This window comes from Macaca fascicularis, chromosome 12, assembly GCF_037993035.2.
Source record: "Macaca fascicularis isolate 582-1 chromosome 12, T2T-MFA8v1.1".
NCBI classification, from domain to species: domain Eukaryota; kingdom Metazoa; phylum Chordata; class Mammalia; order Primates; family Cercopithecidae; genus Macaca; species Macaca fascicularis.
This window is the reverse complement of record NC_088386.1, coordinates 114934242-114950850: the sequence shown is the minus strand read 5'-3', so window position 1 is coordinate 114950850 and position 16609 is coordinate 114934242. Positions and strand designations below refer to the sequence as shown.

The 16609-nt window shown below is 52.3% G+C and overlaps 1 protein-coding gene across 2 annotated transcripts in view; it reads left to right on the top strand.

Moving 5' to 3' along the window:
* The window catches only part of CFAP65 (cilia and flagella associated protein 65), a 38115-nt gene extending 22136 nt beyond the window's left edge, over positions 1 to 15979 (top strand). For both annotated transcript variants that reach the window (XM_015432812.4, XM_074010175.1), the window contains 14 exons: positions 4345 to 4521; positions 4798 to 4864; positions 5014 to 5124; positions 7385 to 7576; positions 7677 to 7835; positions 8297 to 8440; positions 9078 to 9191; positions 9384 to 9491; positions 12038 to 12082; positions 12309 to 12511; positions 12970 to 13098; positions 14361 to 14867; positions 15552 to 15689; positions 15803 to 15979. In XM_015432812.4, the coding sequence (XP_015288298.3) occupies positions 4345 to 4521; positions 4798 to 4864; positions 5014 to 5124; positions 7385 to 7576; positions 7677 to 7835; positions 8297 to 8440; positions 9078 to 9191; positions 9384 to 9491; positions 12038 to 12082; positions 12309 to 12511; positions 12970 to 13098; positions 14361 to 14867; positions 15552 to 15689; positions 15803 to 15887 (2179 nt within the window). In that variant the 3' untranslated portion in view covers positions 15888 to 15979. The remainder of the gene's footprint in view (positions 1 to 4344; positions 4522 to 4797; positions 4865 to 5013; positions 5125 to 7384; positions 7577 to 7676; positions 7836 to 8296; positions 8441 to 9077; positions 9192 to 9383; positions 9492 to 12037; positions 12083 to 12308; positions 12512 to 12969; positions 13099 to 14360; positions 14868 to 15551; positions 15690 to 15802) is intronic.
* Positions 15980 to 16609: the final 630 nt, after the last annotated feature.

Sequence of the window (16609 nt, the reverse complement as noted above, 5' to 3'; positions counted from 1 at the left end):
GGCAGCAGCAGGCAGGAACCCCACGTGGGAGGGGGAGCTCCAGGGGAAGCAGGGAACCATGCAGCCGCCCCACTCCCTCCACACCTTCTCCCCTTCGCGCCTCTGCTTTATCTGGCCCTGGCCTTTGTAGGGTCTTGCATTTAAGGGGAGATTCTTTTCAGATGTCAAATATGCTGGTTAACGGCATTTGTTCACTCATGCAGTCTTTAATTCATTGGCCACACCTTCACTGCGAGCTTCCTAGATGCAGGCTCTGGGCTGGTCTTCAGGATAGAAATGGGGATGGGCCTAGTCCCTTCCTTCCAGGTGCGGCAGACTAGCCTCCTGTTGCAGGCTCATATGCGCTGTGAAGGAGGTGCAGCATTTCAGAAGGGCTTCCTACGGAAAGCTACAACTAAGCTAGACCTACAGCCTGGCGCAAAAGGCAGAAAGGCTGTGAAGCGCCTTCCAGACAGAGGGCCTGGTGTGTACAATGCGTGGCTGGAGCAGCGAGTGGGAGAAAGTGGAGAGTCTCAAATGAGACTGGGGAGGCAGGCAGGGGCCAGGATGTGCAGGGCCTTGGAATCCTCCTTCAGAGAGTTTGGACTTCTTCCTGAGGACATCGTGGGATGGGCATCGGGAAGTTAGGAGCAAAGACAGGATCAGCTTTCAAGACCTGTCACACTGGAGGAGAATGGATTAGCAGCTTGAGGCAAGGGGACAGGTTGGGAGGCTGTTGTGGTCCTCCAGATAGAGGGATGCAAGATGGCGTAGAAGCCCACACTAGAGGGCTGGAAGGGAAAGGGGTTGGAATTATTTAGGAGGGAGGCTGGGCCAGGCACGGTGGCTCATGCCTGTAATCCCAGCACTTTGGGTGGCCAAGGTGGGAAGATCACTTGAGGTCGGGAGTTTGAGACCAGCCTGGCCAACATGGTGAAACTCTGTTTCTACTAAAAATACAAAAATTAGCCAGATGTGCTGGTGCACACCTGTAATCCCAGCTACTCAGGAGGCTGAGGCAGGAGAACTGCTGAAACCTGAGAGGTGGAGGTTGCAGTGAGCCGAGATCACACCACTGCACTCTAGCCTGGGTGACAGAGTGAGACTGTCTCAAAAAAAAAAAAAAAAAAAAAAAGAATGGACCAGGGCAGAAGGCAGTGAGGACAAAGGAGAGGCTGAAATATTAAAGGACCCCAAACTAGCAAGGTTTCCAATTTTACCACTGCTCAATATCCCCAGTAAAATGACAATAGTGGTTTACTCACTTGTAACAAGTCAGACAACATAGGAGCTATGGGAAAAAAGTAAGAAGCTCCGCAGTCCCCTCTCCAAGACCAGCTGCTAGGGTGATGCGGATTCGGAATGTGCCTTTCACACTCAGCATTTGCACAACACACAGACATGCACACATTTACAGAGTGGTTCTCTTTCTTATTTTTACAGTCATAGCCCAATACTATACCTGTTACTTTCAGGAATAGTGATGCTTTCATTCAGCATTATATCAGTAACATCTCCTTTAGATCAATACATATATCTAACGCATTCTTTTAAATAGCTGTATAATATGCCATAATATGGGTGGACTTTAAATCGTTAAATCACTCCTTTATTGGAAACTCTAATTGTTCCCAGCTGCTTTTTTTTCATGACCACTACAAAGAAAGTGGTGATAGGCATCCGTGTATATATGTGCATGCACACATATGTGCTTTTGTTCCTACGAATTGGTTTCCCAAACAGAGACTTCTGGGTCAAAGGGCATATGCTGCTAAAATTCCATCCAAGAGGCTGAGCAGTTCCCTCTCCATCCACCTGTGTTTGAGTCTGTTCTTTCTAAACTTACCAGTGTTGAATGTTACTATTCTTCATGCTTCAGATGTGAAAAAATTTAAGACTGGTTCCTTCTGAGGGTTTGGACTTAGGCCTCCCTGACTCTTACTGAGGCTTCCAGGTGCATGTTGCACGCTTTCTCTCAGGTGTGCATTACATGCTTTGTTTCAGGTGCGTGTTGCGTGTTTTCTCTCAGGTGTATGTTGTGAGCTTTTTCTCTCAGGTGTGCGTTGTGTGCTTTCTCTCAGGTGTGTGTTGCATGCCTTCTTTCAGGTGTGTGTTGTGCACTTCCTCTCAGGTGTGTGTTGCGCGCATTCTCCTCGGGTGTGTGTTGTGCTCATTCTCCTCAAGTGTGTGTTGTGTGCTTTCTCTCAGGTGTGTTGTGCGCATTCTCCTCAGGTGTGTGTTGTGCGCTTTCTCTCAGGTGTGCGTTGCATGCATTCTCCTCAGGTGTGTGTTGTGCGCTTTCTCTCAGGTGTGTGTTGTGCACATTCTCCTCAGGTGTGTGTTGTGCACATTCTCCTCAGGTGTGTGTTGCGCACGTCCTCTCAGGTGTGCGGTGTGCGCTTCTGCTCAGATGTGTGTTGCGTGCTTTCTCTCAGATGTGTGTTGCGTGCTTTCTCTCAGATGTGTGTTGCGTGCTTTCTCTCAGATGTGTGTTGCGTACTTTCTCTCAGGTGTGCATTGAGTGCTTTCTCTCAGGTGTGCATTGTGCGCTTCCTCTCAGGTGTGTGTTGTGCACATTCTTGTCACTTGTGTGCTGTGCACTTTCTCTCAGGTGTGTGTTGCGTGCTTTCTCTCAGATATGTGCTGCGTGCTCTCAGGTGTATATTGCACGCATTCTCCTCAGGTGTGTGTTGTGCACTTTCTCTCAGGTGTGCATTGTGCGCTTTCTCTCAAGTGTGTGTTGTGCACATCCTCCTCAGGTGTGCGTTGTGCACGTCCTCTCAGGTGTGCGGTGTGCGCTTCTGCTCAGATGTGTGTTGCGTGCTTTCTCTCAGATGTGTGTTGCGTACTTTCTCTCAGGTGTGTGTTGTGCGCATTCTTGTCACTTGTGTGCTGTGCACTTTCTCTCAGGTGTGTGTTGCACACTTCCTCTCAGGTGTGTGTTGTGTGCTTTCTCTCAGGTGTATATTGCACGCATTCTCCTCAGGTGTGTGTTGCACACATTCTCCTCAGGTGTGTGTTGCACACATTCTCCTCAGGTGTGTGTTGCGCGCATTCTCCTCAGGTGTGTGTTGCGCGCATTCTCCTCAGGTGTGTGTTGCGCGCTTTCTCTCAGGTATGTGTTGCGCACTTCCTCTCAGGTGTGTGTTGCACGCATTCTCCTCAGGTGTGTGTTGCACGCATTCTCCTCAGGTATGTGTTGCGCACTTTCTCTCAGGTGTGTGTTGCGCACTTCCTCTCAGGTGTGTGTTGTGTGCTTTCTCTCAGGTGTATATTGCACGCATTCTCCTCAGGCGTGTGTTTTGCACATTCTCCTCAGGCGTGTGTTGTGCACATTCTCCTCAGGCGTGTGTTGTGCACATCCTCCTAGGTGTGTGTTGCGTGCATTCTCCTCAAGTGTGTGTGGCGTGCTCTCTCAGGTGTGTGTTGTGTGCATTCTCCTCAGGTGTGTGTTGCATGCTTTCTCTCAGGTGTGTGTTGCGCGCTTCTTCTCAGGTGTGTGTTGCGCACATTCTCCTCAGGTGTGTGTGTGCACATTCTCCTCAGGGGTGCATTGCGCGCTTCCTCTCAGGTGTGCGTTGCACGCTTCCGCTCAGGTGTGTGTTGCGCTTCCTCTCAGGTGTGCGTTGTGTGCTTTCTCTCAGGTGTGCATTGCGCACTTTCTCTCAGGTGTGTGTTGTGCACTTTCTTTTCGTTTTCTGGATGCTCCCTGTCGTATCCTCCACCCGGTTTGTAGCTGGAACCAGTTCTGTACCATCTCCAAGAGTGAAATGGGTTCTCCTTTCAGATTGTGACCTCAGGACCCCTTTGTCACTAGTTTTGTCAGCTACTTAAGGTGCATTATCTACTTTACTGCAGTCCTAGGCATGTCAGGGACATTAACTCTGTGCACAGACTTGCTTCTGTTTCAAGAGTGCCAGCCCTGCTGGGGCATCTGTTCTCCACCCTGTGCCCAAGTTGACCTGGACACCCCACTCCCTGGGCCTGCTAGTTGGTGGTGCCAGCCTTCCTAGGTGTCCCAAATGGCCCTTTCCCAAGAGCTTTGTCACAGAAGGGTTCATGGCCAGCTCAAAGTGGCCCCCATATTCAAGCAACACCTTGACTCCTGGCACCCACAGTGGGAGCCCCACTCTTCACTTCTTGAGTTGCCATGGCCCTGTGTCTGTTCCTGGGTTTTGGGGCCATTATTAAATGAGAATCCACAACAGCCACATTTGCTCAGACACACATGGGACAGTTTGCCAAATGGAGCATGAAGTGTGGGAGTCATGGAAGAAGCCTCCACCTGCCCGTCGGGGTCTCAGAGCCCCTGCCTCTCTGTTCTGCCTGACCAGTTCTTTGTATGGCTTTGCATCCGTCTCCCAGGGCCTTCCTCTTTCCAAGTGACCAGCGGATTGACGTGGAGCTCTGGGCAGAGCAAGCAGAGTTGAATTCCACTGAGCTCCACCAGATGCGCGTGCAGGACAATTGCATCTTCTCCATCAGCCCCAAGGCTGGGAGCCTGAGTCCTGGGCAGGAGCAGATGGTGGAGTTAAAATACAGGTGTTCCCCACCTCCCAAGTCCCTTGCACTTCCAGTCATAGAGACCCCTACCCCTGGCCTTTCATTGTGTGACTCCAGGGCACCCCAAATGGCCATTCCCTGGGAGGACCACCTTCTCACCTGCAGGGGAGGTCTAGTTTCCTTCTTGCCCCATCCCAACTCAAGGGCGAGTTGCTCCCAGGGGCTGGCCAGCTCAAAGCCACAGAAATGTCATGTCCATTTGCTCTCTTTCTTGTACCAGGGCTCCAGAACTCACTCCCAGACTTTTCTTTCTAGCCACCTGTTCATCGGTACTGATCACCTCCCAGTGCTCTTCAAGGTGTCCCATGGCCGGGAGATCCTGGTGAGGCCCCAGAACCCTGGCCCTGCCCTGGTTTCAGGCTGGAGGACGGGGCTGGCTGGACAGGAGCAGGGAGCTGTGTTCTCCTGGGGAGCTGGGGTCCAAATCTCCGCTGGCTGTGTCAGTTCCTCCTGGGGAACTTTTATTTCCAGCTAAATTTCATAGGTGTGACAGTGAAGCCGGAGCAGAAGTATGTGCACTTCACCTCTACTACCCACCAGTTCATTCCTGTTCCCATTGGTGACACACTACCCCCACGGCAGGTCAGTGGTCCACGTTGTCCTGTTGACCAAGAAGGCCTAGGTGTTGGTCTCTAGGTATGAGTGTCAGCCCTTGAAAGAGTAACAAAGACATGGCTGTCTGGAAGCACTTGAGGGGCTGGGCCAGCAGGTTGAACCCCCAGACTGGGCAACTGGGAGAGACTTGAGGGGAGAGGCTGCAGTGTCCTGGTGCCTGGTGCTAAGCCCTTTGCCAGGTCCAGTTCCAATTAAAAGATGAGGAATTTTTTTTCCTTTAGCAAAATGTTCTTCAAACTTCTTTGACCATGAACCATACTAATATATTTGATGTTATATATGCTTATACCCCAGTATATATGTAAACATACAACCAAAGTGGAAGTATCACAAATTGATAATTATACTACTACATGCAAAGTATACTGATATTTTCTTTTTTATTCTATTCTGTCCAGTTTTTAAAATGCTGGACATGACCCACAACATTGATTTAGATGTGCTCACCAGTAGGGCTTAGCCATAGCGTGAAAATCATTGCTCCAAAAAGGATGTCCTTCTGGAATGTGAAGAACTTGGGAACGTTTAGACCTTTCTTTCTTTACTGATTGACGGCAATACAGTTTCCTTGCTCTGGAAATGTACATTGGTCATCTCCAAGAGGTGGACATAATATTTTCCCAAACATTTCACAGCTGTGCAATTTCTAATCATTTAGAAGCCCAAGTGTTTCTGAGCAGGGGCCTCCAGCCATTCAGCCTAGAGGCCAAGGAATGGGCTTCCTGGATCTAGAGGGGAGTTTCCTATCCCCAACTCTGTTCACTTCTGTGGACACCCACTAACCCTCTGGCTTCCCAGCAGGAGCTGTGACAGTGAAGCTGGTTTGAGCTACTGGGAATATGTAGTGCCATTTGCTAAAAGGAGATAAACTGGGAGCAGGAATAGGCTTTAGAATGAAGAGTTTGGTTCTGGCCAAGTTTGAGATGCTAATGAGACAACCAAGAGGGCTTGTCAGGTAGAAGGTGGACACCAAGTGTCTTAGTCCATTCTGGCTGCTAAAACAAGTTACCATAGATTGGGTGGCTTATAAAGACCAGAAAATTTATTATAATTTATTGTAATTTAATTTATTATAATTTATCGTAATTAAAAAGGCTGGGAAGCCCAAGATCAAGGCATGGGCAGATCTAGTGTCTGGTGGGGGCCCACTTCCTGGTTCGGTGGCTTCTTGCTGTGTCCTCACATGGTGGAGGGGGCAAACGAGCTTCCACAGGCCTCTTTTATAAGGGCACTAATTCCACTCATGAGGGCTCTGCCCCTGTGGCTGAATCATCTCCTGATCATCTCTTAATACTACTCTATGGAGGATTAGGTTTCAACATATGGATTTTGTGGGGACACAAGCATTCAACCCATAGTACCAGGTCTGGAGCTCAAAGGGTGGTCCAGGCTACAGAAATAGAGTCAGCACGTTCAGGAGTGAGTGCTCAGAAAGGGGAAAAGGGGCCAGGACTGAATCCAGATGGACTCTATTCTCTCTGGCTTCAATTTTCTCATCTCTAAAAGGAAGGATTGGACCAGAAGATATCTGGTTTCTTCTAGGACATTCTATGATTCTCAACCTTTGGAGTTGGTCTTTGGTCCTTCAGACCTTTCCGCCCCCTTACTTGCCTTTAAGCAGAACTCCCTCGGCCAGGCGCAGTGGCTCATCCTGTAATCCCAGCAGTGTGGGAGGCAGAGGTGGGAGGATTGCTTGAGGCCACGAGTTCAAGACCAGCCTAACCAACATAGTGAGACCCCATCTCTAAAAAAAATATATTTTTTTGAAGCAGCTGTGTGTGGTGGTGCACGCCTGTGGTCCTAACTACTTGGCAGGCTGAGGTAGAAAGATTGCTTGAGCCCAGGAGGTCGAGGCAGCAGTGAGCCATGATTATGCCACTGCATTCCAGCCTGGGTGACAAAGTGAGACCTTGTCTCAAAAAAAACAAAAACAAAAACAAAAACAAACAAACAAAAAAAACTTGATGAAGTTAAATTGAAGACAAATAAAATAAGCTGCTCCTTTACAAATAAGATTACAGATTATCCTAAAATGTCACCAGCTGAACATACAGTTAAATACTTCTTGGGTAATCAAGCCACATGAGAAATCAGAGATCTTTAGAGGAGCTCACAGACTCAAAGGGTGACATCATGGAGATCAGCCTGTGCTCCCACAGTGGGCACAGGCTTTCTGGTTTGCAGTCCTGAACTGATGTGGCAATTTTCCTATTCCTGCCCCCTGCAGATTTATGAGCTGTATAATGGTAGCTCAGTGCCTGTGACATATGAGGTCCAGACCGATGTCCTGTCACAGGTTCAGGAAAAAAATTTCGATCACCCCATCTTCTGCTGCCTCAACCCCAAAGGGGAGATCCAGCCAGGTACCACTGCACGGGTCTTGTGGATCTTCTCACCTATCGAGGCCAAGACCTACATGGTGAGCAGCAGCCTGGATGATGTGGGAGGTGGGGTGGTGCTGGCTTCCTCAGCAGGCCTCCCTCTGACCAGTCCCTACTCCAACCCTCCTAACTCCCCAGGTGGACGTGCCCATACACATCCTGGGATGGAACTCGGCCCTCATCCACTTCCAGGGAGTGGGCTACGACCCCCATATGATGGGGGACACAGCCCCATTCCACAACATCTCCTCGTGGGACAACAGTTCCATACACTCTAGGCTGGTGGTGCCTGGACAGGTGGGGAAAGGGGAACTGGGAAGGCCTGAGGCCTTGGGGAAGAGCCTCAGAGCCCAGGATGGCCAGGACAGAACAATGGGGAGGCTGGGAGGGACATGAGATGTAGTTGAGGAAGGACAGAGTCTGAGATGAGGCCTTGGAACTCACCCTCCTCCAGATTCAGGAGGTGGCACCGGCTCCATGAGAGGCCTACCCTGCCACCTAGTGCCCACAGGTGTTTCTGCTCAAGCCGCTCCACCTGCCACAGGGCCCTGCATCCCACCCTCTTATCTGGGATGAGGATGTTAAAAGATGGCACAGGAGTGGGGGTGTTGAACAGTGTCAAGAGGGCCAGGCCCAGTGGTCTTGATTTTCTGACCTCGTGATCTGCCCGCCTTGGCCTCCTAAAGTGCTGGGCTTACAGGCATGAGCCACCGCACCTGGCCAGTTCTTATTTCTTTACCTCTACTCTCCACCCACAGAATGTCTTCCTGTCCCAGTCCCATATTTCCCTGGGAAACATCCCTGTGCAGAGCAAGTGCAGCCGCCTGCTCTTCCTCAACAACATCTCCAAGAACGAGGAAATTGCCTTCTCCTGGCAGCCAAGTCCTCTAGATTTTGGGGAGGTGAGAGTCCCCTGAGCCCTTGAACCTCCATCAGAACTCTGGACACATGCAACCCCACCTGACCCCATCCCATACAACCCCATCCCATCCCACCCCACTCCATCCCATCCCATCCCATCCCACCCCACTCCATCCCACCTCATCCCACCCCACTCCATCCCACCTCATCCCACCCCACTCCATCCCATCCCATCCCATCCCACTCCACTCCATCCCACTCCATCCCACCCCACCCCACTCTACTCCATCCCACCTCATCCCACCCCAATCCATCCCACCTCATCCCACCCCACACCATCCCATCCCATCCTATCCCACCCCACTCCATCCCACCCCACCCCACTCCATCCCACCTCATCTCACACCACACCATCCCATCCCATCCCAACCCATCCCACCCCACTCCATCCTAGTACATCCCACCTCATCCCATCCCATCCCATCCCACCCCATCCCATCCCACTCCATCCCACCCAACTCCATCTCATCCCATCCCATTCCATCTTGTCCCATCCCATCCCATCCCATCTTGTCCCATCTCGTCTTACCCTGTCCCATCTCATCCCATCCTATTCCATGCCATCCTATCCAATTGCAACCCTGTGAATCTCCAGAGACTCCTTCCCCAAATCAACAGGTGTCCGTGAGTCCCATGATAGGGGTGGTGGCTCCTGAAGAGACGGTCCCATTTGTGGTGACCTTGAGGGCCTCTGTGCATGCCAGCTTCTACAGTGTAGACCTGATTTGCAAGGTAGGAACCAGCCCCAGGGGTAAGGTGGGATGGAGGCATGGCTTCCAATGCTGGGGTGGGGTGAGATGGACTGTGAGATCCCCAGACCCCAGCAAAAGGCGGAAGTCAGCCCTTGGAAGGGAGAGGGCCTACAGCAAAGGCCCAGGGCAAGCTCCAGACCTTGGCCTTCTCTTTCTCTGTCCTGGGCCATAGCTGTACCCACAGCAGCTCATGAGGCAGTATCACGAGGAGCTGCAGGAGTGGAAGGATGAGAAGGTGCGGCAGGAAGTGGAGTTTACCATCACCGACAGGAAAGTGAAGGTGAGAAGGGCTGAGTAGATCTCAAACACCCAGATCTTTCTGACTGGCCTTACCAGAGGGGGCAGAGGTAGTGGGCCAAGGTGGCCTTCCAGGCCAAACCAGCCAGCCTTCCCTAAGAGATTAGATTCCATTCACTAGACTCAGCTTAGCATCTCCACAGCCATCCGGAGAGGCTCTCTGGATAGAGTAGGCTGGCTGTCCATTCCCTGCCTCATGTAGCCAGCATTTAATGAGTGGCTACTGTGTGCTGCACGCTGGGGATTCAGGGGAGACAAGCAGAGCTCACCTTCTTCTTTTTTTTCTTTTGAGACAGAGTCTCACTCTGTCACCCAGGCTAGAGTGCAGTGGCTCACTGCAACCTCCATCTCCCAGGTTCAAGCAATTTTCCTGCCTCAGCCTCCCGAGTAGCTGGGACTACAGGCGCCCACCACTAGAAACTAATTTTTGTATTTTTAATAGAGATGGGGTTTCACCATGTTGGCCAGGCTGGTCTCGAACTCCTGACCTTAGGTGATCTGATCACCTCGGCCTCCCAAAGTGCTGAGATTACAGGCATGAGCCACTGTGTCCAGCCTAGAGTTCACCTTCTGATGGAAGACACTGTGGCTTCAAGGGCAGGCTCTGGAAACAGATTGCCCAGGTTTCATTCCTGGAGTTAATGATTTCTAGCTTTGTGATCTCAGCCAACCTATGTAATGTCTCAGTACCTTCAGCTGTAAGAAGTAGGGGTGGGTACTATTACATCTGGGATTTGCTTCAATATAATCCAGAGGTGGGGCACAGCTTGGACCAGAGTGGCTATGAGGTGCTAGTTGTTGAAGCTGGGCAATGGGCAATGGAGAGTTCTTTGTAGCATCCCCTCCACTTTTGTATACATTTGAAATTTTCCATATTAAAAAGGTTGAAGATAAAAGCCTAGGCTGGACATGGTGGCTCACACCTGTAATCCCAGCACTTTGGGAGGCCAAAGCAGGTAGATCACTTGAGGTCAGGAGTTCGAGACCAGCCTGACCAACATGGTGAAACCCTGTCTCTACTAAAAATACAAAAATTAGCTGGCAGTGGTGGCAGTTTCCTGTAATCCCAGCTGTTTGGGAGGCTGAGGCACAAGAATCGCTTGAATCCGGGAGGCGGAGGTTGCAGTGAGCAGAGATCATACCACTGCACTCCAGCCTGGGAGACAGAGTGAGACTCTGTCTCAAAAAAAAAAGATAAAAGTCTAAAAATATTTTTTAATGTGAGTGAGATATCTGGTTTGTAACATTGTTGTGAGGATTAAATAAGTTAATACCAGTAAAGTGCCTAGAACAGTGCCTGGCACCCAGGAAGTGCTCACTGAATGGGAGCTATTAGTATGTATTTTGGGAGGGGGAGGGTCCGACAATAAACACGAGACAGCACTTTGTCTTGGTTCCTCCCCTAATTTCACAGCCTTTCTTGAATGACCTCTTTCAAGAATGACCTCTTTCAAGAATGACCTCTGGTATTCTTGCTCCTCGGTCACCTTGGTGTCTGCCACATTGAACCCACAGGGAGTCACTGCTCCCCTCTGAAGCTGTGGCCCCACTGTGGATACAAATTACTTCCTAAGGCCAGGCGCCGTGGCTCATACCTGTAATCCTAGTGCTTTGGGTGGCCAAGGCATGAGGATTGCTTGAGCCTAGGAGATCAAGACCAGCCTTGGACAACATAGTGAGACCCTGCATCTACAGAAATACATTTTTAAAAATTAGCTGGTGTGGTGGCTCACACCTGTAGTCCCAGCTACTTGGGAGGCTGAGTTGGGAGAATCTCTTGAATGCAGGAGTTCGAGGTTGCAGTGAGCTATGATGGGGCCACTGAACTCCAACCTGGGTGACAGAGTGAGACCCTGTCTTTAAAAAAAAAAAAAACAAAAAGAAAAAAACAACTCTCCTTGGGGGCATGAGAGAAAGAATTTCTGAATTAAATCTTAATGAGGGAGACTGATTTCTCATCTCACCGAACCACAGAGCTCCAGGGCACCAGGGCAAGCACCCTTGGAGCTGCCCACCTACATTTGATGGCATTCACTTCACTCAGGAAACCGGAATTTCCTGGTCTACAGGCAGCACTTCTCTAGGGAAGGTTCTAGAGGAAAATGTGACAGGGAATTGGGCAGGACCAAGAGGGCAGCGAGAGGATCAAAGTGGGGGAGTCTCTTTAGGCCTCTCACATCTTCTTTTTTTTTTTTTTTTTTTTCTGAGACAGAGTCTCGTTGTGTTGCCCAGGCTGGAGTGCAGTGGCGCCATCTTGGCTCACTGCAGCCTCCGCCTCCCAGGTTCAAGCGATTCTCCAGCCTCAGCCTCCTGAGTAGCTGAGACTACGGGCACGTGCCACTGCATCTGGCTAATTTTTGTATTTTTAGTAGAGACGGGCTTTCTCCATGTTGGCCAGGCGGGTCTGGAACTTCGGACCTCAGGTGATCCGACCGCCTTGGCCTCCCAAAGTGCTGGAATTACAGGCATGAGGCACTGCCTCCGGCTGGGCCTCTTGCATCTTAAGCAAGGATCTCTCTTCTTCCACAGAAGAGAACATGCTGCACAGCCTGTGAACCTGTGAGGAAGTACAAGGTGAGGCAGCGAGCCCCAGGCCCATCTTCTCGGAACAACTTGGGAGGGTCCTTGCTTTCTCCCAGAGAGACCTCCGACCCCTGGACCAGCCTCCCAGAAAGGAGGGATGAAAGTGCCAATGAGTGGGGCCACACGCTTATGTGATGGGGAACTAGGTCAAGGACCCCATTGGTGATGTGGGTACAGTGCCCAAAACCTTGTCATCCATGTCCCTCCCTTCCCAAAGACGCTGCCTCCCATCAAGAACCAGCAGTCTGTCAGCCGGCCCGCCAGCTGGAAACTGCAGACCCCAAAGGAGGAGATGTCCTGGCCCTGCCCCCAGCCACCCTCTCCAGGCATGCTCTGCCTGGGCCTTACCGCCCGAGCCCATGCCACCGACTATTTTCTGGCTAACTTCTTCTCAGAGTTTCCCTGCCACTTTTTGCACCGGTAAGCTCATGGAAAGGCAGCAGTCACCTTCCTCTTCTCTCTGTCTCCTCTTCCACTCCAGAGCAGGGGCTGCCCAGACCCAACCCATGGTGAGGGGTGGAGCATGGGCAGTGGCAGTGGGACTCACTGAGTGCCTCTGGGCCCAGGATGCCCCATTACCACTTAGGCCCTTTTGAAAGGGGGACGAAACAGCCAGAGCCCCCCTGGAGAACACACCTAGGCACCCCCTGCCCCTCTTTGTTCCTTCTTTTTCCAACTGGGAGTCTCTCTAGCTCCTGTGCTACTCTGAGGGTTTGAGCTTGGTTCTCTGAGCCCAGTAGCACTACATTTGGATTAAGGCTGGGAGTGCCTCAAACTCATCTGTGTCCTCATCACTGGGCAGCTACCACCACAGCTTGTGCCCCCAACCCCAGCATGGTGGCTTGCCCAGGCCACTCAGAATGTCATGGCTGCCACAGGGAGCTGCCAAAGAGGAAGGCCCCCAGGGAAGAGTCAGAGACTTCCGAGGGAAAATCCCCTAACAAGTGGGGCCCTGTCTCCAAGCAGAAGAAGCAGCTCCTGGTTGACATTCTCACCACCATCATCAGGTACCAGCTTACACCCTGGGCCCTCACTGCCACTTTCTCATCCCTTCAGCTCATTCAGCCAGAGCCCCTTACATTCCAGCACTCTTCCTTTCTTGAGAAATAGAACTTGGTGGGGCACGGAGGTTCTTGCCTGTAATTCCAACACTTTGGGAGGCAGAAGTGGGAGGATGGCTTGAGCCCAAGAGTTTGAGACCAGCCTGGGCAACATAGCAAGACCCCATCTCTACAAAAAATACAAAAATTAGCTGGACATGGTGGTGCATGCCTGTAGTCCCAGCTACTTGGGAGGCTGAGGTGCAAGGATAGCTTGAGACCATTAATTAGCTTGATTAACTGGGATGTTGAGGCTGCAGTGAGCCATGATCACACCACTCTACTCCAGCCTGGGAGACAGCAAGACCTTGTCTCAAAAAAAGAAAAGAAAAACAAAGAAAGAAAGAAAGAAAGAGAGAGAGAAAGAAAAGAGAGAGAGAAAGAAAGAGAGAAAGAGAGGAGAGAAAGAGAAAGAGAAAAAATGAAAGAGAGAGAGAAGAAAAAAAGAAACAGAACTTCGGCCAGGCGCGGTGGCTCAAGCCTGTAATCCCAGCACTTTGGGAGGCCGAGGCGGGCGGATCACAAGGTCAGGAGATCGAGACCACAGTGAAACCCCGTCTCTACTAAAAATACAAAAAATTAGCCGGGCGCGGTGGCGGGCGCCTGTAGTCCCAGCTACTCAGGAGGCTGAGGCAGGAGAATGGCGGGAACCCGGGAGGCGGAGCTTGCAGTGAGCCGAGATCGCGCCACTGCACTCCAGCCTGGGCAACAGCGTGAGACTCCGTCTCAAAAAAAAAAAAAAAAAAAAAAAAAAGAAACAGAACTTCTTTGCAAGATCCTGCCACTGTCCCCCCGACCCACCCACCTCAGGACAGTGGGGCTCTGATGGAGCTGGCTGGAGGGATTCTCAGGTCTGTGTCCTGAGTTCTGCCCCTTTCCAGGGTTGGCAGATGAGTCTGGAGCCAGTTCACTGTCTCCCCAGGGTTCCTGCCCAGTATGTGTGTGAATCTGACCTGCCCTGCCTCCACCATACTATGCTTGCTTCTAAAAGTTCATGAGGCTCAAAGATGTCTTCCTTGAAAGAAGGGACAGGAGGAACAACTGACCGAGGGCTCCCCTCTCCCCACCTAGCAGCCCCTTTCCCACCTAGCACCTAGCTCTTAAGCCAGGCCTCCCCAGGGGCTTCAGGGCCCCTTAGCAAGGGCCTTGTCCTTCTCCTTGCCACCTAGGGGCCTGCTGGAAGACAAGAACTTCCATGAGGCTGTGGACCAAAGCCTGGTGGAGCAGGTGCCGTACTTCTGCCAGTTCTGGAATGAGCCGTCAGCTAAGTTCAGGGACCAGAAAAACAGCCTGTACTTAATGCCAATCCTGCCTCTACCCTCCAGCAGCTGGGAGGATGGGAAGGGCAAGCAGCCGAAGGAAGACAGACCAGAGCACGATCCAGGGTTGGGGAAGAAAGAAGAAGGGGAGGAGGAGGAGAAGGGTGAAGAGGAAGAAGAGGAGTTGGAGGAGGAAGAGGAGGAAGAAGAGGAGACAGAAGAGGAGGAGGAGTTGGGCAAGGAAGAGATAGAGAAGGAGGAGGAGAGGGATGAGAAGGAAGAGAAAGTGAGCTGGGCAGGGATGAGGCCCACACCACAGCCTGAGTCCCAGGAGTCCATTCGATGGCAGTGGCAACAGCAGCTGAAAGTCATGGTGAAGGAGGAGCAAGAACAGGACGAGAAGGAGGCCATCAGAAGGTGAGCAGCCAGGCCCCAGTGAGGATGGGAGGAGTCGAAGTGCAGAAGGCTCCTAGGAGGCAATGGGATGCCAAGGACAGTCGCTGCCTGTATGCACATTTCATCCTCACTCAGTGCTTAGTGAGGTCATGTTGGTAGCTTAAGGCCTCTGCGGGAGTATCAGCTGAGCACCAACACTGAACTTCATTCTTTTTTCTCTGAGAACTGGTTGTTGACATTTACCAAGGCATGACTACCAGGAGAATTGTTATAGTCTGCAAAGTCTTGTAAATGGGCTTCTAGAGCCAGAAAAGGACCACCTGTCTTGCAGGTGGGACTTCCCACTGGGGCTGCCCTACAGATGATTTATGTCCTTGTAGGGATTCCCTAGGCCCCACCCAGTCCCTTCTGCGCCCTCTCATCACTTCCCTACCTTTCTCCAAACTTGACCCTGAGATGCCTACTACATTGCCTGGGTTTGAATCCCACCCCTTAAACCAGCAGCATACTTGGCAACTTGGAATCTTTTAGCCACACTTGGAACGTCTGTAACATTGAAACAAGGATGGCCCATACTGTAGTGGATGAAGGGAGTCGAATGGCAATCTCTGTAGAGCTCGCGGCACACTGTACCGCACGGACAGGCGAGCGAGGAGGCGCGCGGTCACTGCGGCCACGCTCATGCTAGCCCCCGCCCCGTCGCAGGCTCCCGGCCTTCACCAACCTGCAGGAGGCGCTGCTGGAGAACATGATCCAGAACATCCTGGTGGAAGCGAGCCGCGGGGAGGTGGTGCTCACCTCGCGGCCACGCGTCATCGCCCTGCCACCGCTCTGTGTGCCCAGGTAGGGGCGCCGGGGCCAGCGGCCGTGCAGACCGCGCCGGAGGGGCGAGGGGGGCAGGCAGGCTCTTCCCTAAGCCTTGTCCCCACCCCTACTTGGGACTTTTTGTCTTCCAGGATTCTGACCCCGGACACGCTGCTGCCGACGCAGCAAGCAGAGGTACTCCACCCGGTGATGCCACTTCCTACCGACCTTCTGTAGATGCCCGCGCCCAGCCTCTCCGACATGCCGCCTTAGGTCATGCCTGGCCCCCTCTCCGCCACCCCGCCAGTAAAAGCATCTAGTCTTTTTTCTATATCTACCTTGACTTTATTTCCCCGACGAGGGGGAAACGTGCGCGCACGCTCTGAGAGGGAAGGATGGCAGGGAGCAGCCTGGGTTGACTGCAGAGGTGCGGCGGGAACTTAGGGCCCGGGAGGTTGCACTCACCGCCCGCACTGCAGCTGGACTGAGACCTTGCCGCTAGCTGCCGGCCGCTGGACCGGGTCTGGCCAGTGGAGGGCGCTCCGGGCGGGGCCTGGCTGGCCTTTGCCCCAGCGTAGCTTGGTGCACAGTAACTGAGTGCCAGGCCTGGCCAGCGAAGCAGGTGTCCACGGGGCAGGGCCACCCCTCGCGTTTCCGCGCCGCGCCTGCTCTGAGACTCGGCACCCCCAGGGCCAACCCCTTAGCATTTGGCGAGCTCCAAGAGCCCAAGAGGCTGGGGAGGAAGGAGAACAGAGGCACGCCGCGGAGGGCCAGGAATTAGGCTGGGGCGGGTCGAGGCCACCACTGGATTTCGGGCCACAGACCCTGCTAAGCGACTCCCACTGTGAATCAGTCCTCAGACGAGGATGGATACCCAACTCTCGGTTCCTCCTAACCCCCGCCTGGGAGCTTCTGTCCTCTGCTTCTCGGCTCCTCCCTCCCAGAGGCAGGTGGGTGGA